The 27,699-nt window shown below is 37.3% G+C and overlaps 2 protein-coding genes and 1 long non-coding RNA gene across 5 annotated transcripts in view; 1 reads left to right on the top strand and 2 right to left on the bottom strand.

Annotated features, from left to right (window-relative positions):
- LOC133092772 (uncharacterized) overlaps positions 1–27,699 on the bottom strand; it is a 75,878-nt gene that overhangs the window by 10,092 nt on the left and 38,087 nt on the right. Inside the window, exon 8 of one of the 3 annotated variants that reach the window (XR_009701144.1) lies at positions 22,023–22,268. The exons of the other annotated variants lie outside the window; for them this stretch is intronic. This is a non-coding gene — a long non-coding RNA (uncharacterized LOC133092772). Of the gene's footprint in view, positions 1–22,022; positions 22,269–27,699 lie in introns of those variants that run through there. 3 annotated transcript variants of the gene reach the window in all.
- On the bottom strand, positions 13,992–14,850 carry LOC133092375 (AP-2 complex subunit beta-like). The gene is given in 2 exon segments (XM_061191666.1): positions 13,992–14,330; positions 14,332–14,850. Coding segments are annotated over 2 exon segments (858 nt in total).
- LOC133092489 (putative protein FAM90A26) lies at positions 18,103–18,825 on the top strand. The gene is made up of 3 exons (XM_061191794.1): positions 18,103–18,146; positions 18,251–18,552; positions 18,590–18,825. The coding sequence occupies exons 1-3, from the start codon at positions 18,103–18,105 to the stop codon at positions 18,823–18,825; spliced, it is 582 nt and encodes a 193-aa protein (XP_061047777.1).

Genomic DNA, 27,699 nt, shown 5'->3' with positions numbered 1-27,699 from the left:
ATGTCCATTGACAGATGAATGGCTAAAGAAGTGGTACATACAGGCAACTGAATATTACTCAGTCATAAAAAAAGAATGAAATAATGCCATTTGCAGTAACATGGATGGAACTAGAGATGATAATACTAAGTAAGTCACATAGAGAAAGACAAATATCATACGATATCACTTTTATGTGGCACCTAAAAAAAATGATAGAAATGAACTAATTTACAAAACAGAAGAAGACTCACAGACTTCAAATATCCTTTGGGGAGAAAATTTTAAAAATCTATTACAGGTCATTAAATGTCAACCTGAAAAAAATAAGCAATAATTAACATTGTAAAGGTATTTATTCTCCTCAAATTAATCTGTACCAGGCATTAGCAAACTAAACCTGCAGATCACATCCAGCCCACCATCTTCTTTTGTAAACAAAATTTTATTGAATGGCAAAAAAAGAAACCCACGAGACATCACGTCACACCTGTCAAAATGGCTATTATCCAAAAGTCTACAAATAACAAATGTTATTGAGGATATGGAGAAAAGGGAACCCTAGTACACTGTTGGTAGGATTGTAAATTGGTACACCCACTATGAAAACAATATGGAGGTCCTGAAAAAACTAAAAGTAGAACTATCATATTTGCCAACAATTACACTGCTGGGTATTTGCCCAAAGAAAATGAAAACACCAATTTGACAGGATACATGCACCCCAATGTTCATAGTAGCATTATTTCCAATTGCCACAATATGGAAGCAAACTAAATGTCTATCAACAGATGAATGGGTAAAGAAGATGTATACACAATAGACTATTACTCAGCCATTAAATAGAATCAAATTCTGCCACTTGCAACAACAGGGATGGGCCTAGAATGTATTATATCTAGTGAAATAAGTTAGAGACAAATGCTCTATGTTCTCCCTTGTATGTGGAATCTAAGAAATGCAAGAAAGGAATGTATACAACAAAATAGGAATAGACTCAGAATAAATTAGTGGTTACTGATGGGGAGAGTGAAGGGGGGAGGCAATGATAGTAGTTTGTTTCTCTTAATCCAATACCCCTATGTAGAAAATAAACAAATTAGGACATATTGTACAACCCAGGGAAATATAGCCATTATTTTGTAATATCTTTAAATGGAGCACAATCTATAAAAATATTAAATCAATATGTTGGGCTTCCCTGGTGGCGCAGTGGTTGAGAGTCTGCCTGCCAATGCAGGGGACGCAGGTTCAAGCCCTGGTCTGGGAAGATCCCACATCCTGCGGAGCAACCGGGCCCGTGAGCCACAACTACTGAGCCTGCGCATCCGGAGCCTGTGCTCCGCAACAAGAGAGGCCGCAATAGTGAGAGGCCCGCGCACCGCGATGAAGAGTGGCCCCCGCTTGCTGCAACTAGAGAAAGCCCTTGCACAGAAACGAAGACCCAACACAGCCAAAAATAAATAAATAAATAAGTAAATTTAAAAAAACAAAAAACAAAAACATTGAACTTGAACACACACTTGATATCAAGTGAACCTAACAGACATATATAATACATGCCACTCAACAGCAGCAAAATTTCCATTCTTCTTAAGTACACATAGAACATTTCCTAGGATAGATCAAATGTTAAGCCACAAAAGAAGTCTTCAAAAATCCAAGAAGATTGAAATCGTATCAAGTAACTTTTCCAACCACAGCAGTATGAAGCTGAAATTCAATATTAAGAAGAATAATTGAAAATTCAAGAACACTTAGAAATTGGACATCAAGCTTCTGAAGAGCCAATGCATACAAGAATAAATCAAAAGGGAAATAAAAAACATAAAGCAAACAAAATTGGAAACACAAAGTACATAAACTTATGGAATACAGAAAAAACAATTCAGTTCAAAGAGTTGCATTTACAGTTATAAATGCATATATTTTTAAAAAGTTCTTGAGAGGGGATCAAGATGATAGAGTAGGAAGATACTGAGCTCACCTCCTCCCACGGACACACCCAAATTACAACTTACACAGAAATTACCTCTGTAATGACCTGAAGACTAGCAGAGAAAATTTTCCACAACTAAAGATATAAAGAAGGAGAAACCACAAGGCGGGTACGGAGGATTGGCAACACAGTCTAGTTAGAACCCACACCTCCAGCACAGTGACCCACAGTTGAAGATATCACAACTGCATAGGTCCTCCACAAGGAGGGCAAGGTCTGAGCCCTCCATTAGGCTGTTCAGCCCAGGGTTCCTGCATTGGGAAGAAAAGAACACGGCGGGTCTGGCTTTGAAAACCTGCAGGGCTTACTTTCAGGAGAGCTGGAGGCTAAAGGAAACCGAGACTTTGCACTCATAGGGCGCACACGAAATCGCACATGTTCTCAGTCCCTGTGCAGTGCTGGTGGTTTGAAAGACACCTGGGTCAGACCTACTTGCTCCTCTTGGAGAGCCTCTTGGAAAGGCAAGAGGCAGCTGGGACTCTTGCTAGGGACTGAGACATTGGCAGGCAACATTTTAGAGTCTTCCCTCTAACTGATTAGTCTCAAAGGCCTGCCCCATCAACCACCATGCCTACAGCACTTCTGCACCACCAGGCCTCACAACCAGACACACTGGGGGCCCACCCTGTCTGCCTGTGCACCTGGAGCGCCACACAGCCACCCATAATGGAGGTGTGCCTTTCCTACCAGCACCCACAGCAATGACATCATGCTGGGCCTCACGTCAGTTTAGGTCAGTGTCCAACACCGTCTGCCAGAACAGAAAGGTGTATGAAGCCCAGAGAGGGGACACCCCTGGAACATCTGGCTCTGCTGGCCACAGGAGAATGTGCTGCTGGGCCCTTTAGGCCATCTCCTGTATAAGGCCACTTCTCCAAGACCAGGAAAGGTAATGAACTGAAGCTAATGAATAGAAATGCACAGAGAATTAGGAAACATAAGGAAATAGAGGAATATGTTACAAATGAAGTAACAAGACACAACATCAGAAAAAGAACTAGATAAAACAGAGATAAGCATTCTACCCCCCACCCCCCACCAAAAAAAGTGTTCAAGGTAGTGATTCTAAAGATGCTCACTCAAGTCAGGAGAAGAATAGATGGACATAGTGAAAACTTCAACAAAGAGCAATAAAATATTAAAAAAACCCAAACAGCTGAAAAATAAAATAACTGAGATTAAAACACACACACACACACACACACACACACACACTCACTATAGAGGGAAGCAACATTAGATTATATAATACAGAAGAACAGATCAGTGATCTGGAAGACAGAGTAGTGAAAATCACCCAAGCTGAGTAGCAAGAAGAAAAAAGAATTAAGACAATAGGTAATGGGACCTCTGAGGCAACATCAAGAATGTTAACATGAGCATTCTAGGGGTACCAGAAAGAGAAGAAGGGAGAAAGGGACAGAGAACTTATTAGAAGATATAATAACTGATAACTTTCCTAACTGGGGGAAGGAAACAGACATCCAGGTCCAGGAAACACAGAGTCCCAAACAAGATGAAGACAAACAGGCCCACATCAAGACACGTTATAGTTAAAGTATCAAAAATTAAAGATAAAGAGAGATCATAGAAGCAGTGAAATAAAAGCAACTAGTTATGTGCAAGGTATTCCTGTAAGACTATCTGCTGACTTTTCAGCAGACTTTGCAGACCAGGAAGGAATGACAGGATATATTCAATGGGCTAAAAGGAAAAAAGCCTACAAAAAGAATACTCTACCAGCAAGATTACAATTCAGAATTGAAGGAGAGATCGCGAGTTTCCTATACTTGGGACTTCCCTGGTGGCGCAGTGGTTAAGAATCCACCTGCCAATGCAGGGGACACAGGTTCGATCCCTGGTCCGGGAAGATCCCACATGCCATGGAGCAACTAAGCCAGTGCGCCACAACTACTGAGCCTGCGCTCTAGAGCCCATGAGCCACAACTACTAAGGCCGTGCACCACAACTACTGAAGCCCGCGTGCCACAACTACTGAAGCCCACGCACCTAGGACCCGTGCTCCACAACAAAAGAAGCCACCGCAATGAGAAGCCCGTGCACCGCAACAAAGAGTAGCCCCACTCGCTGCAACTAGAGAAAGCCCACGCACAGCAATGAAGAACCAAGGCAGCCATAAATAAATAAATAAGTAAATACATTTTTTTTAAAAAAAAGGTTTCCCAGACTAGCAAAAGCTAAATGAGTTCATCACTGATAAAGCAGCCTTATAAGAAATGTTGAAGGAATTTACTTAAGCTTAAAAGAAGTGTCACTAATTAGTAACAAGAAAACACACAAAAGTAAAAATCTCACTGAAAAAGTATACATATAGTAAGGGTAGTAGATCAAACACTTATTAAGCTTCTGTAAAGAATAAAAGACAAAAGTGGTACTTTTTTTGTTAAAGAGAGAGGGTCCAAATAAATCAGCAATGAAAGAGATGAAGTTACAAGAGACACCACAGAAATACAAAGTATCATGAGATTACTACAAACAATTATACACCAATAAATTGGACAACCTAGGAGAAGTGGATCAATTCCCAGAAACAACAATCTTCCAAGACTGAATCAGGAATAAATAAAAAATCTAAACATAGCAATTACTAGAAATGAAATTGAATCAGTAATCGAAAAACTCCCAATAAACAGAAGTGCAGTACCAGGTGGCTTCACTCATAAATTCTACCAAACATTCGAAGGAAAGTTAACATCTATCCTTCTCAAACTGTCCCCCATAATTGAAGACGTATTGTTTCCAAACTTATTTTCTGAGGCCAGTATCACCCATAGATGAAAACCAGATAAAGACACTACCAAAAAAAGTAAATTACAGGTGAAAAGCCCTGATGAACATAGAGGCAAAAATCCTCAACAAAATATTAGTAAACCGAATTCAACAATATATTAAAAGAACCGTACACCATGATCAAATGGGATTTATCTTGCCAATGCAGGAACGATTCAATATATGCAAATCATTTAAGTGACAGACCAGATTAGCAGAACAAAGGATAAAATCATATGACCATCTTCATACCTCCAGCAAAAAGCATATGGCAAAATTCAACAAAATTCAAATTTTGATTTATGATAAAAACTCTCAACAAAGTGGGTATAAAGGCAACATACATTTCTATAACAAAGGGCATGTATGACAAAATCAGAGCTAACATCATACTCAATGGTTAAAGGCTGAGAGAATTTCCTCTAAGAACAGGAGCATGCCAAGGATCCCTCCTCTCACCACTTTTATTCAACACAGTATTAATAGTCCTAGCCACGGCAAGAAGACAAAAATAAAAATAAAAAATGGGATCTAATTTGTCAAGGACATAAAACTGTCACTGTTTGCAGATGACGTGATAATATGTAAAGAAAACCCTAAAGGTTTCACCAACAAATTAGGATAAATAAATTCAGTAAATTTGAAGTATATACAATTAATATACAGAAATCCATTATTTTTCCCTGCACTAATAACAAACTATCAGAGAAATTAAGGCAAAAACATTTATGATTATATTAAAAATAATAAAATGCCTAGGAATAAATTTAACCATGGAGGTGAAAGATTTATATACTGAAAATTATAAGACATTGATGAAGGAAATTGAAGATGACATAGATAAATGAAAAGATATCCCATGCTCTTGGATTGGAAGAATTAATCTTTTTAAAATAGCCATATGCACAGCAAAGGAAACCATAAACAAGACCAAAAGACAACCCTCAGAATGGGAGAAAATATTTGCAAATGAAGCAACTGACAAAGGATTAATCTCCAAGATTTACAAGCAGCTCATGCAGCTCAATAACAAAAAAACAAACAACCCAATCCAAAAATGGGCAGAAGACCTAAATAGACATTTCTCCAGAGAAGATATACAGATTGCCAACAGACACATGAAAGAATGCTCAACATCATTAATCATTAGAGAAATGCAAATCAAAACTACAATGAGGTATCATCTCACACCGGTCAGAATGGCCATCATCAAAAAATCTAGAAACAATAAATGCTGGAGAGGGTGTGGAGAAAAGGGAACACTCTTGCACTGTTGGTGGGAATGTAAATTGATACAGCCACTATGGAGAACAGTATGGAGGTTCCTTAAAAAACTACAAATAGAACTACCATACGACCCAGCAATCCCACTACTGGGCATATACCCTGAGAAAACCATAATTCAGAAAGAGTCATGTACCAAAATATTCATTGCAGCTCTGTTTACAATAGCCAGGACATGGAAGCAACCTAGGTGTCCATCATCGGATGAATGGATAAAGAAGATGTGGCACATATATACAATGGAGTATTACTCAGCCATAAAAAGAAATGAAATGGAGGTATTTGTAATGAGGTGGATGGAGTTAGAGTCTGTCATACAGAGTGAAGTAAGTCAGAAAGAGAAAAAGAAATACAGTACGCTAACACATATATATGGAATCTAAGGAAAAAAAAAAAAGGTCATGAAGAACCTAGTGGCAAGATGGAAATAAAGACACAGACCTACTAGAGAATGGACTTGAGGATATGGGGAGGGGGAGGGGTGAGATGTGACAGGGTGAGAGAGTGTCATGGACATATATACACTACCAAATGTAAAATAGATAGCTAGTGGGAAGCAGCCGCATAGCACAGGGAGATCAGCTCGGTGCTTTGTGACCACCTAGAGGGGTGGGATAGGGAGGGTGGGAGGGAGGGAGATGCAAGAGGGAAGAGATATGGGAACATATGTATATGTATAACTGATTCACTTTGTTATAAAGCAGAAAGTAACACACCATTGTAAAGCAATTATACTTCAATAAAGATGTTTAAAAAATAAATAAATAAATAAAATAAAATAAAATAAAATAAAATAGCCATATGACTCAAAGCAACCTATAGAGTTAAAGCGATCCGTATCAAAATTCCCATGACATTTTTCACAGAAATAGAACAGATAAGCCTAAAATAAATATAGAACCACAAAATACCCACATTGTCAAAGCAATCCTGAGAAAAAAGACCAAAGCTGGAGATAGCATGCTCCCTGACTACAAAGCTACAATAATAAAAAAAAACAGACACATAGACCAATGGAATAGAATAGAGAGCCCAGAAAGGAACCCACACACTTATGGTGAATAAATCTACTACAGAGGAGGCAAGAATACTCACTAGAGAAAAGACAGTCTCTTCAATAAGTGGTAAAACTGGACAGCTACATGTAAAATCATGAAATTAGAACATTTCCTCACACCATACACAAATATAAATTCAAAATGGATTAAGGATCTAAATGTAATAAACCAAACCATAAAACTCCTAAGAGAGAACATAGGCAGAACACACTTAAATTGTAGCAATATATTTTTGGATCTGGCCTCTAAGGCAAGAGGAATAAAAGCAAAAGTAAATAAATGGGACCTAAATAAACTTAAGAGCTTTTGCACAGCAATGAAAACCATCAACAAAATAAAAATTCAAAGTGCACAATGGAAAAAAATATTTGCAAATGATATGACTGACAAAGCGTTAATATCCAAAATATATAAATGGCTCATACAACTCAATATCAAAAAACAAATAAACAACAAACAACACAATTCATAATGGGCAGAAGACATGAACAGACATCCTTCCAAAGAAGACATATGGATGGCTAAAAAGCACATGAAAAGATGCTCAGCATCATTAACTATTAGAGAAGTTGAATTCAAAACAACAATGAGATATCAACCTCACACCTGTCAAAATAGCTGTTATCAAAATATCTACAAATAAATTTTGGAGAGGATGTGGAGAAAAGTGAAACCCTGTACACTGTTGGTAGGATTGTCAACTGTAGGCACTATGGAAAATAGTATGGAGGTTCCTCAAAAAGCTAAAAATAGAACTACCATATGATCCATCAGTAAGTCTCCTGGATACATATCTAGGAAAAAATAAAAACACTAATTCAAAAAGATACATAGACCCCAATGTTCATAGCAGCACTCTTGACAATGGCCAAGATATGAAAGCAACCCAAATGCCCATGAATAGACAAATGGATAAAGAAGATACGGTATATATGTACAGTGGAATATTAGACAGCCTTAAAAAGAATGAAATTCTGCCATTTGCAGCAATATGGATGGACCTAGAGAATATTATGCTTAATGAAGTAAGTCAGAGAAAGACAAATACTGTGTGATATCATTTATATGTGGAATCTAAAAATAATACAAATGAATGTATATGCAAAACAGAAACAGACTCACAGATATATAAACAAACTAGTGGTTACCAGTGGGGACACGTAAGGGGGGAGGGACAAAGTAGGGGTATAGGATTAAGAGGTACAAACTACTATGTATAAAGTAGATAAGCAACAAAGATATATTGTATAGGACAGGCAGTTATAGCCATTATCTGTAATAACTTTTAATCATGTATAATCTGTAAAAAAAATACTGTATCACTATGCTGTACACCTGAAACTAACATTGTAAATAAACAGTAATTTTAAAAAATAAATTAAATAAAAAGAAGAATAATTGGGTAGAGGAGCTGAATACACATTTTGCAAAAAAAAAAAAAAAAAAATACAGATGGCCAAAAGGCACATGGAAACATGCTCAACATCACTAATCATCAGGGTAATGCAAATCAAAACCACAACAAGATATCACCTTACAGTTGTCAGAATGGCTATCATCAATATGACAACAACTAAGTGTTGCTGAGGATATGGAGAAAATACTCACCTGCATTGTTGCTAAGAATGTAAATCAGTGCAGCCACTACTGAAAACATTATGGAGGGCTCTGAAAACTTAAAAAAAAATAAAGCTACCATATGATTTAGGAATTCCACTTTTGGTTATTTATCTAAAGAAAACAAAACAAAGCAAAAAACTAATTTAAAGAGATATATGCACATCTTTCATATGTTTTATATATATATATATATATATGCACTATGCTCATTGCAACATAACTTACAATAGCCAGTATATGGTAGCAACCTAAATGTTCAATGATAAATTGATAAAAAAGTGATATACATATATATACACGCATATACATATTTATGTACACCTATACACACATAGATATACATATACACATACACACATATCCATACACATATATAGATACATATATTGTTATATATATTACTCAGTCATAAAAAGATGAAATCTTGCCATTTGCGACAACATGAATGGACCTAGAGAGTATTATGTTAAGTGAAGTAAGTCACATAGAAAAAGACAAATACCACATGATGTCACTTATATGTGTAATCTAAAAACAAAACAAACACAACAAAACCAGTCTTACAGACACAGTTAAAAAACTGGTGGTTGCAAGAGGGGAGGTGAGTGGGTGTTGGACAAGACAGGTGAAGGGGCATAAGAAGTACAAAATTCCAGTTATAAAATAAAAATTGACAAGAATTTAATATACAGAATAAAGAATATGGTTCATGGTATTGCAATAACTGTGGATGGGGACAGATGGTTACTAAACTCATCATGGTGATTATTTTGTAATAAACTTAAATGCTGAATCATTATGTTGTACATCCCAAACTAACATACTATTGTATGTCAACTATTCTTCAATTAAAAAAAAAAAAGAAAAGGAATGCATGCCTGACAGCATTTTAACTGAGCCATTTCTTGGGAGTGTGTTTGTAACAAACAGCCTTGAGGAGGGAGGTAATGTGTCTCCCTCAGATAAGCAGTAAGCTTGCTAACCTCTCATTTTAAAAGCAATGGAGTCCTCAAACTCAGTGGAGTTCATCAATGTAACACAACTGAGTACACATAACACCCAACTGGATCTCTCTGTGTCATCCCTGTTGGAACTGGTGGGGGAGGGAGAACCAATACAATATTATGCTCACGCTTGCTGTGCCATAAGTAATAAAATCTTTTGTCTCTGAAAAAAAATCTCAACTAAAGAACCTAACTTTACAACAAAAGGAACTATAAAAAGAACAAACTAAGCCCAATATTGGCAGAATGAAATAAATAATAAGGATTAGCAGTTATAAAAGTAATAGAAGGACCTACTGCATAGCACAGGGAACTCTACTCATTATTCTGTAATGACCTATATGGGAAAAGAATATTAAAAAGAGTATATATATATATGTGTATAACTGATTCACTTTACTGTACACCTGAAACTAACACAACATTGTAAATCAACTATACTCCAATAAATTTTTTTTAAAAAGTAATAAAAACCACATATATAGTAGAAAGATAATATTAAGGAGTTTTTTTGGGAAAAGATTAAATTGACAAACTGTTAGAATAACTAAGAAAAAGAGTATATATATATATACATACATAATATATATATATAAAGCCATTACACTGATGCCACAGAAATACAAAGGACAATAAGAGACTACTAAGTATTAACAATCATATGCAAACAACTTGAATTACATAAAAAAAAAATATGGACAAACTCCTAGAAACATACAACCTACCAAGACTAAGTAGTTAAGAAATAGAACATCTGAGCAGACCAGTAATGAGTAAAGAGAATGAAACAGTACTGAAAAACCTCTCAATAAATAAAATCCCAGGACCAGGTGGTTTTACTGGTGAATTATGCCAAATATTTAAAGAGAAATTAAAGCTGAGTCTTCATAAATACTTCCAAAAATTTAAAGAGGAGGGAACACTTTCAAACCATCTTATGAGGCATTACTCCAATATCAAAACCAGATGAGGGCACTAGGAGAAAAGTACGGATCAATATCCCTGAAAAACATAGATGAAATACTCAAAATACTGGCAAACTAAGTTCAACAGCACATTAAAAGGATCATTCACCATGATCAAGTGGGATTTATGCCTGGATTCAGGATGGCTCAATATATGCAAATCAATAAATGTGTTACATCACATTAAGAGAATAAAGGGAAAATATGGTCATATTAATAGATACAGAAAAATTATTTGACAAAATCCAACTTCATTTCATGAAAAATACTGTCAAGAAATTAGTTATAGAAGGAATATACCTCAACACATTAAAAGTCATATGACAAGCCAAAGCTAACAGTATATTGAATTATGAATCATGAAAGCATTTCTTCTAAGTTTTGGACCAAGACATGGTTACCTATTCTTGCCTCTTCTATTCAACATAGTACTGGAATTCCTAACCAGAGCAAGTAGGCAAGAAAAATAAAGAAAATAATCATAAAATTAAAGCTAAATTTTCTCTGTTTGCAGATGACATGTTTTTATATGTACAAAACCCTAAACATGCCACCTCCAAAAAACTGTTCAAACTAATAAATAAATAAAGCTGCAGGATACAAAATCAACATACAAAAATCATTTGTGTCTTTATACACTAACAACAGAAACTATCAGAAAAGGTTAAACAAGTCCCATTTACAATAGCACCCAAAAGAATAAAATACTTATGAATAAAGTTAACCAAGAATGTGAAAGACCCGTACACTGAAAACTATAAAATATTGATGAAAGAATTTGAAGAAGACGCAAATAAATGGAAAGATTGCCCATGTTAATGGATTGAATAAATTAATATTGTTAAAATGTCCATACTACCCAAAGCAATCTACAGAGTTAATGCAATTCATGTCAAAACTCTGAAGACATTTTCCCCAGAAAATAGAAAAAGAAATCTTAAAATTCATATGGAACCTTAAAAGACCCAAAATATCCAAAGCAATCTTGAGCACAAAGAGCAAAGCTGAAGGCATCATGCTTCATAATTTCAAACCATACTACAAAAGCATAGTAATCAAAGCAGTATGGTAGTAGTATAAAAACAGACATATAGAACAACAGAACGAAATACAGACCTCAGAAATAAATCCACATATTTACAATCCATTGATCTTTGACAAAAGTGCCGGGAATATACAATGAGGAAGTGATCCTCTCTTCAGTAATTTAGTGGGAAACTGAATATTCACAAGCATAGGGAAGAAATTAGACCCATATCTCACACTATATACAAAAATTAATTCAAAGTGGTTTAGAGAATTAAATATAAGATCTGAAAAAAAAAAAAAAGATCTGAAACTGTAAAATTAATAGAAGAAGATATAGGGGGAAAAAAACACTTCTTGACAGTGGTATGTATGGGCAATGTATTTTTGGATATGACCCCAAAAGCACAGGCAACAAAAGCAAAAAAAAAAAAAAAAAAAATTGAAAAATAGATTGCGTTAAACTATAAAGAGTTGGACTTCCCTGGTGGCTCAGTGGTTAAGAATCCGTCTGCCACATGGAAGCAACCTAAGTGTCCATCGACAGATGACTGGATGAAGAAGATGTGGCACATATATACAATGGAATATTACTCAGCCATAAAAAGAAATGAAATTGAGTTATTTGCAGTGAGGTGGATGGACCTAGAGTCTGTCATACAGAGCAAAGTAAGTCAGAAAGAGAAAAGCAAATATCGTATGCTAACATATATATATGGAATCTAAAAAAAAAAAAAAAAAGGTTCTGAAGAACCTAGGCGCAGGACAGGAGTAAAGACGCCGATGTAGAGAATGGACTTGAGGACACGGGGAGGGGGAAGGGTAAGCTGGGATGAAGTGAGAGAGTGGCATGGACATATATACACTACCAAATGTAAAATAGATAGCTAGTGGGAAGCAGCCGCATACCACAGGGAGATCAGCTCGGTGCTTTGTGTCCACCTAGAGGGGTGGGATAGGGTGGGTGGCAGGGAGATGCAAGAGGGAGGAGATATGGGGATATATGTATATGTATAGCTGATTCACTTTCTTATAAAGCAGAAACTAACACACCACTGTAAAGCAATTATACTCCAATAAAGATGTTAGAAAAAAAATCCGCCTGCCAATGCAGGGGACATGGGTTCAAGCACTGGGCTGGGGAGGATCCCACATGCTATGGAGCAACTAAGCCTGTGCACCACAACTACTGAGCCTGCACTCTAGAGCCCACGAGCCACAACTACTGAGCCCACACACCACAACTACTGAAGCCTGTGTGCCTAGAGCCCGTGCTCTGCAACAAGAGAAGCCACCTCAATGAGAAAGCCCGCGCCCAGCAACGAAGACCCAACGCAGCCAAAAATAAATAAAATAAAATAAATTTTTAAAAAAAAGATTGCAGGGCTTCCCTGGTGGCGCAGTGGTTGAGAATCTGCCTGCCAATGCAGGGCACACGGGTTCGAGCCCTGGTCTGGGAAGATCCCACATGCCACGGAGCAGCTGGGCCCGTGAGCCACAATTACTGAGCCTGCGCGTCTGGAGCCTGTGCTCCGCAACAAGAGAGGCCGCGATAGTGAGAGGCCCGCGCAACGCGATGAAGAGTGGTCCCCGCTTGCCACAACTAGAGAAAGCCCTCGCACAGAAACGAAGACCCAACACAGCAATCAATCAATCAATAAATAAGAACATGAATTTCTAAAAAAAAAAAAAAAAAAAAATTGCATAGTTTCCAGGGAAATTATTTTTTAAAAAACTATAAAGGTTTAAACAGCAAAGGAAACAATTTACAGAGAGAAGAGTGTACCTACAAAATGGGAAGAAATATTTGAAAAAACATATCTAATATATAAAATACATAATATACTCAAACAACTGAGTAGAAAAAAAACAACAAATAACCTGATTTTATTTTCAATGACACTTTGCTTTGCTTTAATATTTGTCTTTTTCTGCCTTTGAAGTGAGCTCTTGATTACAAAATATCAAATGACAGTCAAAAATGCCAGCCACTGGCACAGGATGGAGAAGCCCACAAGTAAGGGACATACAGCAGCAGGTGGCAAGAGGTGGGAAGTGATTGAAGCAGTGGTTACAAATGTTCACAAGAAGCTAAAACTATCCAACAGATTGTGCCCTGATGTTAGTACAGGTTAGACTAGTCACTACCTTGGTGCGTGGCCTCAGTATTTTTGGCTTCAGATTGTACATGGCAATACAATTTCTTCCAGTTAAGAGTTCTTGGCTTGCACCAATGACGGTGGCTGGAGGGCACCGGACCAGTCTATTAGTTTTTCAAAACGCTGTTGTAGACCTGAAAGATGTACTGGGAGACATTAGGAGCTCTGCACTTAGCGACAACATGTAACTGGGGTTTTCTGGCTGGGCTACAGAGCTTGGCCAAAATCCAAATGCCATTAGTGAGCTTCAGGGATTGATACAGAATGTCCTGCCCTTCCACATTCGTCTTGGCAATAGTATCAACATTGTTGTTTTGCAACTTGCTGAAAACAGTGTCAGCATTTAAATGACATCCCTTAATCTGAAACTGAAGTTCATTTTCATTGGGAATATCCTTCCATATTGCAAGGAAGACCTGGCACTCCATTTTGCTGTCTTCTACAAAAAAGCACGTTGAGAGGGATGAGGCAGCTGAAGTAGAAGACATCAGTGTTGTTTTTCACAGCCACCTGCAGGTTGTTCAGAGGTTCTATCTTCATGAATGGGCCCAAGGTGTTGAGAAGCAGGGAGCCATCAATGCTCTGGTTTGGCACCAGTGGTGTAGGGATGGCCAGAGGAGTGCTGGGGATGACACCAAACCTATTATTGTTAAACTGAATTGCAAAGTCTGTCATGTGCTGCAGAGATTTGTTGGTGAAGGTCATTTCCATATAGATGTGCCCTTGGTGGTGAGTAAATATTCCCGAAATCTCCAAGCTTTTAGCCTTTACGGCAGGCAGCCAGACAGCCTTTGGAGCCACATATCCACCAGGCACCATGCCTATCCTCATGGAGAGGTCAAATAGGTCATTCAGACCACTGCTGACCACAGCAGGAGTAGGTGAAGGAGCAGAGGTTGCAGGCACTGGTGATGGGATGAAGGATTGTCCCACCAGACTATCTAGCCCTCCACCCAGGAGATCCATCTTTTCGAATTATAGTTTTCTCCAGATATATGCCCAGGAGCTGGATTGCTGGATCATATGGCAACTATATTTTTAGTATTTTGAGGAACCTCTATACTGTTTTCCATAGTGGCTGCACCAGTTTACATTCCCACCAACTGTAGAAGGGTTCCCTTTTCTCCACACCCTCTCCAGCATTTATTATTTGTAGACTTTTTTAATGATGGCCATTCTGACCAGTTTAAGGTGATACCTCATTGCAGTTTTGATTTGCATTTATCTAATAATTAGTGATGGTGAGCATCTTTTCATGTGTCTTTTGGCCATCTGTATGTCTTCTTTGGAGAAATGTCTATTTAGGTCTTCTGCCCATTTTTTTGATTTTTTTTGTGTGTGTGTGATTGAGTTGTATGAGCTGTTTGTATATTTTGGAAATTAAGCCCTTGTTGGTTGCATCATCTGCAAATAGTTTCTCCCATTCAGTAGGTTGTCTTTTCATTTTTTTTACTGTTTCCTTTGCTGTGCAAAAACTTGTAAGTTTGAATACGCCCCATTTGTTTATTTTTGCTTTTATTTCTATTGCCTTGGGAGACTGACATAAGAAAATGTTGGTACGATTTATGTCAGAGAATGTTTTGCCTATGTTCTCTTCTACAAGTTTTATGGTGTTATGTGTTACATTTAAGTCTTTAAGCCATTTTGAGTTTATTTTTGTGCATGGTGTGAGGATGTGTTCTAACTTCAATGATTTACATGCAGCTGTTCAACATTCCCAACACCACTTACCGAAGAGACTGTCTTTTCTCCATTGTATATTCTTGCTTCGTTTGTCGAAGATTAATTGACCATTGGTGTGTGGGTTTATTTCTGGGCTCTGTTTCATTGATTCGTATGTCTGTTTCTGTGCCAATACCATGCTGTTTTGATTACTGTAGCTTTTGTAGTATTGTCTGAAGTCTGGAAGGGTTATACCTCCTGCTTTGTTCTTTTTCCTCAGGATTGCTTTCACAATTCTGGGTAATTTGTATTTCCATATAAATTTTAGAATTATTCTAGTTCTGTGGAAAATGTCATGGGTGATTTGATAGGGTTGGCATTAAATCTGTAGATTGCTTTGGGTACTATGGCCATTTTATCAATATTAATAATTCCAGTCCAATGGGATATCTTTCCATTTCTTTGAGTCATCTTCACTTTCCCTTATTAATGTTTTATAGTTCTCAGCATACAAGTCTTTCACTATCTTGGTCAGGTTTATTCCTAAGTATTTTAGGTTTTTGGATGCAATTTTAAAAGAGATTGCTTTTTTCCATTCCCCTTCTGTTATTTCATTTTTAATGTAAACACATGCAACTGATTTCTGTATGTTAATCTTGTATCCTGCTACCTTGCTGAATCTGTTTATCAGTTCTAGTAGCTCGTGTGTGGAGTCTTTAGGGTTTTCTATATATAGTATCATGTCATCTGCATATAATGACAATTTTACCTCTTCCCTCCCAATTTGGATACATTTTCTTTCTTTTTCTTATCTGATTGGTATGGATAGACTTCCAATATTATGTTGACTTAAAGTGGTGAGAGTGGGCATCCTTGTCTTTGTTCCAGAAGGCTAAGTGCTTTTCACCATTATGTATCAAATAGGTTGTAGGTTTGTCATAAACAGCTTTTAGTATGTTGAGATATGTTCCCTCAATAGCCACTTTCGTAAGAGTTGCTTGTGAGCTCCCAGAGCTCATAGAGGTGGCACCAAGAAGGAGGCTGCTGTGGCAGCTCTGCCCCTCCCTTCACCCGCCCCTCAACAATGGTGTTTTGCTTCTATGGCCGGCCTGTGCTTCTTCTGCATACACCCCAGGTTGGGCCGGTACCACACTCTAGCCCCTTCAGGCTGTCTCCATGCAGCCAACCCCAGTCCTCTCCCCTGGTTTTTCCTCTGAAGCCCCAGTTTTAGCACCCAGCCCCACCCCACATACCAGTAGGCACACTTCTTGGGCTGGGGACTGCACAAGGTAGCACAGATCCTCTGTGCAGGTCTCTGTTTTGTCTGCTGCAAACTGGCTGCTGCACTCTCCTCCAAGACTCTGAAGCTCCTTTTCTGCCCCAGCTGATCTCCCCACTGGTGAAGGGGCTTCCCAGGGTGAGGGAACCTTTCCTCTTTCACAGCTTCCTCCCAGGGGTGCAGGTCCTGTCCTGTTTTCTTCTTTTTTTTCTTTCATCCTATCTCATTACATGGAGACCTTTCTTGCACTTCTGGGTGTCTGAGATCTTATGCTAGCATTCGGTAGGTATTCTGTGAGGACTGTTCCACAGGTAGATTTTTTTCTGACATATTCACGGGAAGAGATGAACACCGTGTCCTTCTATTCCGCCATCTTGATTCAATCTCTATATCATTTTTTTGCCTTTTTTCTTCTACTTCAGGAAATCAAATGATCAATGCCTGAAGGAGACTGACCGGAGGCCCAAGGACACAGGAAATATCAAGGTCATCACACAAACTTCAGCCCCACAGCACCCCTAAAACCCAGAACCTGAGGAAGCAAAAGAGGGGACAAACTGATTTAAAAAGGACATTAGTCATGTATACCACCTGCAATAGTATATCAAGGGGCTTGTTTCCACTGATGTTGACAAGAGACCCTACAAAGGCACTTTAAGTTTCCAATATAATGGGGGGAAAAAAACTATTACAACATTGGCATTGTAATGTATTTTCCCCTGACCATCATTGAGGTTGTGTCCTCTTCATATGTAAAATGATCATTTTTATTTCTTTTACTGTGAAATTTAATTTCATAGGTTCCAAATATTTTTATTTGGTCGCTTCTATTTTTTCTCTTGTTTGAGAGGCAATTCAAATATACTTTATATTTGTGGTGTCATCTCCCACATCCTTCCAAGCCAATTACTGTGCACACAGTCACTAAAAAATTTGTCAAGGAACTTGTTTTCACAGGTCATCCATCACTCAAGACACTTGATATGAGGGCCATCTGCCATGCACAGCCTTGCATCACGAGCTCTGTACTGAGCTCTTTGCTCTCAACTTGTGGACCAGTTAAAGGACAGGATGAGGATATCATTAAACCTCACAACCTACACCGAAGCACATTGGTCAATGCTCAAACATCATTGCCAAGCTGACAGACAACAGGCCTGGGAGCTTCTCCTATGATGTTCCCCAGCTTGCCACCAAGACATTTGGTCTGGACCATGTCACCAACCACAGAGCACAACTCAAATGTCCTGAAGTAGACTCAATGTGCAGACCAGAGAATGTCAAACATAAATGTGATCAAGACTCCAAACTCAGGCAGCAGGCAAGAGATCTGCCTGGGTCTCCATCCTGTTTTGCTAGATCTTCCCCTCCTACCTACCCCCTCCTCACAAAAAAGTAAGACTCAGGTCCCTTTTATCCTCTGAGGATACTCAGAGACCTGATCTGTGGAATTATCCACAGCCTTTATCCTCTTCCCAGTACAACTGGACTTGGATTCACACAGGCACACCAAATGACCATAAGGACACCTGCCCCAATGCTAAGCATTGACTCCCAGCCTCTACCCAACTCACCTCACCTGAGCCCAATCCAGGCCTGCACTGTCCCCCAACCTCCACCATCGATGCATGTTCCAGACCAACCCCTCAGAATTGTCTTCATGATGGGACAAGGGATGCGGGGAGGGCTCCAGGTTCAGAACACCTTTCATTTCATCCTCCTAAGAAGCCTTCTCCTACAAGTCAGATGTTTCACCTCTTAGAGGAACCTGGGTGATACTGACCCGTGTCCCAGTCCGTGTTCTCCAGGAGGACCTTCTGGTCTCCTCCTCTGAGGGGAGTGACCCGCCCCGCCCCAAGGCACAGAAGACTCAGCCTCCAGGCCAACACGGCTCAGAGGCGACTACTGGAGTAAAAGAAAGAAGAAAGGAGCAGAATTTTTCTCATGAATTAGCACATCCCCAGCTGTGGTTTATGTACAAATTTCAGAACACCAAATAATATTGAGACTTGCACAGCCCATTTCATGTAATGTTATGAATTGTGTAAATTTAACTTATGTTTTAAATGGAGGTTACCAAACTGTCATATGAAGTATTTAGTAAATTTTTTAAAATTTAAAATGTTTGCTGATCCTTTTACAATATATGTTGTTATGCTGTACACTCACCATTTCTACAGTATTGTATGTCAATAATATCTCAACAGAACTGAAAGAAAAATAAAGGAAAATATTGGTAAATTAATAAGAAACTGAGTCAACACATAGGAAAATATTAAGTTATAATGTCAGTAGGAAGCTATTAATTAACATTTACTTGTCTTCAGTGTGCAAGTGATTGGAATTTGGGAAACAGGATAAAATAGACACCTACGGGGATGAAAATTTCTGTGTTTTTTAAGCTGAGCCTTTCCTGAACTTAGAATTTTTGTCTCTGAGAGAGAGTTCTACTGAAAACCATAATAGAGGATATTGTCTTCATCTTATAAATTTTGGATATTAAAAATCACTAGAAATGGTATTTGGTTAGTTTCTTCATGATAATGAGAGCCTCTCAATGTTATATATTGTACAGATACTTTCACTTCCAGTCATCTCTTGTACGGTTTTTTGGTTTTGTTTTGTCACCAAGCTTTATTTACTTGAGTGTAAAAGAGGATGTTAGTAGTCTCAGTGTAGTCTATGTCCCTAAATTGTGTCAGATTCAGACTCTTAGGCACAACTCAGGCCTCCTGAAACAAAAACTGCATTTTAACAATATTTTCAGGTGACTCACATGCACAGTTTTTACTAAGTAGGGAAAGTATACTTATTCTCACTTTGACAGCAAATTTGAATAACATGGTGATCTTTTAAAAATACTGATGCCCAGAAATACTGTTTTACTGAATAATTTTTAGTCCTGGGCATGGGAATTTTTAATGTTTTCCGAGGCAAAGTCTGAGAATTCCTATAGGTGAAGAGCAAGGGAAACAGTTCCCTGACTTGTTCTGGTCTTTATCCAACATGGGAAGAAACTCTGACCTGGGTCAAGAAAGTGTGGGTGGTTTTATTAGAGAATGGGATTGTATTAGGAGGGGCAAAGAACCTAATCATTTTTCCATGTGAGAATCTGTCTCAGGGAAGCTTCTCTCTCTCTCTCTCTAGGATTTCTTCTCTTAGTGAGGAAGACTCCAGATGGCCTCCTGGTTGAGGTCTCAAGACCAATGAAAAGATAAAAGCAAAGTAAAGGAAGCTCAGGTTGAGTTACTCAATTTGACTTGAATATATTTCAGGGAGGAGTTCCATCAGCATTAAGTTTGAATAAGATGTGCCTCATGTCCCCCTTCAACAACAACTTGGCTTCATTCACAGACAAGTGTCTTTGTGGGAGGTGTGGAATACAGCACCATACATCAAGGGGACCAGGAGGAATCTCACCCATCTGTGCACAGGGTAATAGGCATAGAGACCTCAGTCCCAGCTCTGGACTTGGCAGTCATCTGTTAACTGGCTCCTCTTGGATAAAGCCCAGGGGCACCTGGAAAATACTATTTTAATCCATCACTCATGAATAAAAGAGGCTTTGTGGATATCCAGGTTTCTAGTAGAGAAGTATTAGCACAATGTTGGAGGAAAAAAAAAAATGTATGAGTTTGGATGCATTGGACAAAGTAAAGGGAATAGTTTCACTTTACTGACATCATACCTCCACCAAGATTGCACAACTTAGGGTCAAGAGAGATCTTCCTGGCCCATGATTTCCCCTGCAGGGGCAAGTGAAAGCATGCGAGTGAGCATGAAACTTCTCCAACTGTGTGGGATGCTGCCAAAAAGGCCTGTTGTTTTCTTGCCCCTTCCAGAGTGCTGAATCATGAGCTGCATGACTGGGGGTGGGGAAGACGTAGCAGATAGGATTCTGGTAAGGCATTAATGTGCTGCAGAGTCTGCTAGCTGTATTACAGACTCCATCAAGAAGCCCATCCATGAGCCAATAGGGATGCCTCACCCATAGATCCTCCCAACTGGCCAATGGGCACCCTTGGTCCTCTGTAAATTGTACCAACACAAATCCTCACACTGTGGTCAGTTCAGCATATGTGCTCCCAACCAAGGCACCGAGGGCAAGATTTGGCACACAGCTTGAGAAAACACACAGAAAGCTGGCTCACATCTGCAGGCCAGAGACAGACCATAAATTTCTGCATTAGCACCACCCTTAGGAGAAGAAGAGAGGGGCTGTCAGTACCCAGCCTATTGTGTTGCAAGATCAAAAGACAGCATATAAGCTCAAGAATTCTGCCAAAGATGTGATAAGAACCGTGAAACAGGTTTATCCATAAAGGTCTGAGAAAGCCTCAGAATCTCTAGAGGGCTGACAGAAGGTGTTTCTCTCCTGAAGACAATTAGTAAATGCTGGAGGAGGTGGCTACTACTTCAGAAGTGAAAATAGCAGCGCAAAACCCCAAGAATATTAAAAAAAAAATCAAAGTAATCTAATGACATTAAAGGATTGCCAGTCTTCCAGTTATCAATCCCAAAGACTTAGAAATCTACAATCTACCTAATAAATAATTAAAAAACACTGTTATAAGAAAGCTCAGTTAGCTACAAGGAAAGACAGAAAGACAATTCAATGGAATCAGAAAAAACATGAAGAAAAGAAAAATACAACAGACAAAAATTGTAAGAAAGAACCAAAAAAAATTCTGGAGCTGAAATGAATGAAAAGAAAAAATGTAATAGAAAAATTTATAGCTATGACAGTGTTTTAACAAATGCAGACAAAATGAAGTATATCATGACATAAAAATATGAAAGGAGAAGAATAAAAAATGAAACACTTATAGGCATACAAAGATAAGTTGCTATCAGCATAAAATGTACTGTTTTAACTATGAGATGTTTTATGTATGCCTCATGGTTACCACAAAGCAAAGATCTTTAGTAGAATCACAAACATTAAAAAATTAAACACAGCATACTGACATGGTAAACCACCAATTTACAAAGGTAGACAGACACAGAGGGGAAAAAGAAACAATGGAGTTACAAAACAATCAAAGTAATTAATAAGATGGCAGTAATAAGTCCATACATATCAAAAATCACTTTAAATGTAAATGGATTGAATTCACAAATCAAAGCCATAGAGTGGTTGGCTGGATAAGAAAAATATAAGGCCCAATTATATTCTGCATATAAGACACTCATTTCAGCTTTTTTTAAAAAAATTACTTGTTTATTTTTTGGCTGCATTGGGTCTTCGTTGCTGTGCGCAGGCTTTCTCTAGTTGTGGTGAGTGGAGGCTACTCTTCATTGCAGTGCTCGGGCTTCTCATTGCAGTGGCTTCTCTTGTGGAGCACGGGCTCTAGGCGCGCGGGCTTCAATAGTTGTGGCGTACGGGCTTACTTGCTCTGCGGCATGTGGGATCTTCCCGGACCAGGGCTCGAACCCGTGTCCCCTGAATTGGCAGACGGATTCTTAACCACTGCGCCACCAGGGAAGTCCCCTCATTTCCAGGGGAAGTCCCCTAAGCTTTAAAGACACACTTAGGGTCAAGGTAAAGAAATGGATGATTATATTCCATGCAAGTGGAAGCCAAATAATGAGGAGGTAGCCATACTTATATCAGACAAAACAGACTTTAAGCCAAAAACCATAACAAGACACAAGGAAGGTCATTATATAATGACACAAGGGTCGATACATCAAGAAAATATAACAATTGTAAATATATACACACCCAACATCAAAGCACCTAAATATATTAAGCAAACACAGATCTGAAGAAAGAAATAGACAATATAATAATAGTAGGGGACTTCAATACTCCCCTCTCAGCAATGGATAGATCATCCATAGAGTAAATCGACAAGAAAACACTGGTCTATACCTTACAACAAATGGACTTAACAGGCATATACAGAACATTCTATCCAACAACTTGTTCTCAGGTGCACATGAAACATACTCCAGGAAAGATCATATGATAGGACACAAACATGTCTTAGCAAATTTAAGAAGATCAAAATTATACCAAATATCTGAACACAATGATATAAAACTAGAAATCAACAAGAGCATATATGGAAAATCTAAAAATATGTGGAAACTAAACAGTACACTTCTGAAAAATCAGTGGGTCAAAAAAGAAAGCCAAAGAGAATTTTAAGAAAAATCTCAAAACCAATGAAAATGGAAACACAACATACCAAAACCTATCGGATGCTGCAAAAGCAGTTCAAAGAGGAAAGTTTATCATGATGAGTGCATACGACAAGAAATTAGAAAGCTCTCAAACAATCTAACTCTACACCTCAAGGAAGTAGAAAAAGAAATTTATTCCAAAGTTGGCAGAGGTTAGGATATCATAAAGACTAGAGTGGAAATAAATAAAACATATACAAGAAAATCAATAGAAAGGATCAATAAACTAAAGGCTGGATTTTCAAAAACATAAAAATTTCAAACTTTTAGCTAGACTAGGAAAATAGAAGACTCAAAATTAGAAATGAGAGAGGAGACATTACAACTCATACTACAGAAATACATAGGATGATAAGAGACTACTATGAACAATTGTATGCCAACAAATTAGATACTCAGGAAGAAACTGATACTTCCTAGGAACTCACTACCTACAAAGACTGAATCAGGAAGAAATAGAAAATCTGAATAACAATGTAAAGCTATTATACTCCAGTAAAGATGTTAAAAAAAAAAAAAAGAGAAAATCCGAACAGACCAATGATAAGGGATTGAATCAGTAATCAAAAAAACTCCCAACACAGAAAACTCAAGGACCAGATGAATTTATTGGTGAATTCTACCAAACCTATGAAGAATTAACACCAGTAATTCTCAAACTCTTCCAAAAAATGAAAGACTAAGGAATACTTCCAAACTTGTTCTATGAGGTGAGGATTTCCAGGACACCAAAGCCAGATAAAGACTCTACAAGAAAAGAAAACTGAAGGCCAATAAAACTGATTAATATAGATGCAAAAATTCTGAACAAAATATGAGCAAATCAAATTCAACAATACCTGAAGGGGATTATCCACCGGCACCAAGTGGGATTTATCATTGGGATATAAGAATGGTTCAACATACACAAACAAATATGTGGGATACACCACATTAATAGAGTAAAAATAAAAATCACATGATCATTTCAGTAGATGCTGAAAAAGCACTGGACAAAATGCAATTCTTTTATGATTAAAAACTCTGAACAGATTGAGTATAGGGGGAACATACCTCCACATAATTAAGGCCATACATAACAAGCCCACAGCTAACATCATACTTGATGGTAATAAGGTAAAAGCTATTCTGCCAAGAACAAGAACAAGACAGTGATGTCCACTGAATCACTCTTATTCAATATAGTACTGGAAGTATTAGCTGGGGCAATCAGGCAAGACAAAGAAAGGCACCCAAATCAGAAAGGAAGAACAAAAATTCTCATTATTTGAAGATGGTATGATTTTGTATATAAAAAATCCAAAGGAATCCCAAAATGTTGTAACTAATCAACAAAGTAGGTAAAATTGCAGTATATAAAATCAACATACATCATCAGTTGTATTTCTACACACAAGTAGTAAAACATCTGAAAAAATAAACTATCTAATTTATAATAGCATCAAAAATAATAAGATACTTAGGAATAAATTTAGTAAAGTTGGTGAAAAGTCTCTACATTGAACACTACTAACTAATTTTTGACAAGGTAACCAAGAACAACCATGGGGAAATAATAGTGTCTTCCATAGATGGTGTTGGAAAACCTGGATAAATGTAAGCAAAAATAAAATTGGACCCCTATATAAAACAACTCACAATAATTAACTCAGGATGTATCTAAGACTTGATACCATAAAAGTCCTAAAAGAAAATGTAAGAAACTCCTCCACATTGGTTTTGATAGTGATGACTTTTTTTTTTTTTTGGATATGACACTAAAAGCACAAACAACAAAAGCAGAAATCAACAACTGAGAATAAATCAAACTTAAAAGCTTCTGTGCAACAAAATAAACAATCAACAAAATGAAAAGTCAACCTACCAAATGGGAAAAAATGCAAACTATATATTCAATAAAGGGGCATACAATCAAAATACAGTAAAAAAAAACTCATAAAATGCCACAAGATACCAAATAATCAAATGTACAGATGGGTAAAGGAAATAGTTTTTATTTTTTCCAAAAAAGACATACAAATGGCCAATAGACATATGAAAATGTGCTCAACATGAGTAATCATCAGTACAATGCAAATCAAAACCACAATAAGACATTATCTTACACCCGTTAGAATGGCTATCATCAAAAAGACAAGAGATAAGCATTGGTGAGGATGTGGACAAAAGGGAACACGGGAACTGTTAGCAGGGATATAATTTTTGCAGCCACTATGGAAAACAATATGAAGGCTTCTCAAAAAAGTAAAAATAGATCCATTATATGATTCAGCAATTCCACTTTCTGGTATTTATTCAAAGAAAATAAAAGCACTAACTTGAAAAGATATATGCACTCCCATATTTACGGCAACATTACCCACAATAGCCAAGATATGGAATCAACCTAGGTTCTTATCAACAGATGAATGGATAAGAGAGATGTGATATCTATATCTATATATTTATCTACATATACATACACAATGAATATTATTCAGCCATTAGAAAGAAGGAAATTCTACCATTTTCAACACTGATGGCCTTGGGTACATTATGCTGAGATAAATCAAAAAGAGAAAGACAAATACTACCTGATATCACTTATATGTAAAATCAAAAAAAAAAAAAAAAAAAACAGCCAAACTCACAAGAATGTTGGTTATCAGGGGGCTGAGATGTGGGGAATAAGAGAGATGTTTAAGGGTACAAACTTTTAACTAATAGTAAATAATTCCTAAAGATTGATGCACAGTATAGTGAATATAAACAATGGTATTGTATTATAATCAAACTTACTAATAGACTAGATCTTAATTTTTCCAACCACAATAAAGAAATAATGATTAGAAGATTGAAATAGTATCAAGCATCTTTTGTGACCACAACACTATGAGATTAGAAATCTATTTCAGGAAAAAAAAAAAAAACTATAAAAAACAAAACACGTGGAGGCTAAACAATATGCTACTAAATAACCATGAGATCACTGAAGAAATCAAAGAGGAAATCAGAAAATACCTAGAAACAAATGACAACGAAAACATGATGACCCAAAACCTATGGGATGCAGCAAAAGCAGTTTTAAGAGGAAAGTTTATAGCAATACAATCCTACCTCAAGAAACAAGATAAATCTCAAATAAACAGCCTAACCTTACACCAAAAGCAACTAGAGAAAGAAGAACAAACAAAACCCAAAGCTAGTAGAAGGAAAGAAATCATAAAAATCAGAGCAGAAATAAATGAAACAGAAACAAAGAAAACAACAGCAAAGATCAATGAAACTAAAAGCTGGTTCCTGAGAAGATAAACAAAATTGATAAACCTTTAGCCAGACTCATCAAGAAAAAATGGGAGAGGACTCAAATCAATAAAATTAGAAATGAAAAAGGAGAAGTTACAACTGACACTGCAGAAATACAAAGGATCACAAGAGACTACTATAAGCAACTATATGCCAATAAAATGGACAACCTGGAAGAAATGAATAAATTCTTAGAAAGGTACAACCTTCCAAGACTGAACCAGGAAGAATAGGAAATATGAACAGAGCAATCACAAGTAATGAAATTCAAACTGCAATTTAAAATCTTCCAGCAAACAAAAGTCCAGGACCAGATGGCTTCACAAGCGAATTCTATCAAACAGTTAGAGAAGAGCTAACATCCATCCTTCTCAAACTCATCCAAAAAATTGCAGAAGGAGGAACACTACCAAGCTCATTCTACTAGGCCACCATCACCCTGATACCAAAACCAGACAAAGGTATCACAAGAAAAGAAAATTACAGAGCAATGTCACTGATGAACACAAATGCAAAAATCCTCAACAAAATACTAGCAAACAGAATCCAACAACACATTAAAAGGATCATATACCACGATCAAGTGGGATTTATCCCAGGGATGCAAGAATTCTTCAATATATGCAAATCAATCAATCTATGTGATACACCATATTAACAAACTGAAGAATAAAAACCATATGATCATCTCAATAGATGCAGAAAAAGCTTTTGACAAAATTCAACACCCATTTATGATAAAAAACTCTCCAGAAAGTGGGCACAGAGGGAACCTACCTCAACATAATATAGGCCATATATGACAAACCCACAGCAAACATCATTCTCAATGGTGAAACACTGAAAGCATTTCCTCTTAGATCAGGAATAAGACAAGGATGTCCACTCTCTGCTATTATTCAACATAGTTTTGGAAGTCCTAGCCATGGCAATCAGAGAAGAAAAAGAAATAAAAGGAATCCAAATTGGAAAAGAAGAAGTAAAACTGTCACTGTTTGCAGATGACATGATACTATACATAGAAAATCCTAAAGATGCCACCAGAAAACTAGTAGAGCTCATCAATGAATTTGGTAAAGTTGCAGGATACAAAATCAATACACAGAAATCTCTTGCATTCCTATACACTAACAATGAAAGATCAGAAACAGAAATTAAGGAAACAATCCCATTTACCATTGCAACAAAAAGAATAAAATAGCTAGGAATAAACCTACCTGAGGAGGCAGAAGACCTGTACTCAGAAAACTATAATATACTGATGAAAGAAATCAAAGATGACAAAAATAGATGGAGAGATATACCATGTTCTTGGATTGGAAGAATCAATATTGTGAAAATGACTATACCACCCAAAGCAATCTACAGATTCAATGTAATCCTTACCAAATTACCAATGG

The sequence above is a fragment of the Eubalaena glacialis genome, chromosome 5 (genome assembly GCF_028564815.1).
Source record: "Eubalaena glacialis isolate mEubGla1 chromosome 5, mEubGla1.1.hap2.+ XY, whole genome shotgun sequence".
Classification (NCBI taxonomy): domain Eukaryota; kingdom Metazoa; phylum Chordata; class Mammalia; order Artiodactyla; family Balaenidae; genus Eubalaena; species Eubalaena glacialis.
This window is presented reverse-complemented; position numbering and strand designations above follow the sequence as displayed.

Excerpts from the sequence above, each read along its gene's own strand:
- LOC133092489 (XM_061191794.1), top strand. The coding sequence starts at position 18,103 with ATGTCAAACATAAATGTGATCAAGACTCCAAACTCAGGCAGCAG. Across the intron at positions 18,147-18,250 it reads ACTCCAAACTCAGGCAGCAG|GATACTCAGAGACCTGATCT; the intron begins GCAAGAGATCTG and ends TTATCCTCTGAG. Across the intron at positions 18,553-18,589 it reads TCATTTCATCCTCCTAAGAA|GAACCTGGGTGATACTGACC; the intron begins GCCTTCTCCTAC and ends CACCTCTTAGAG.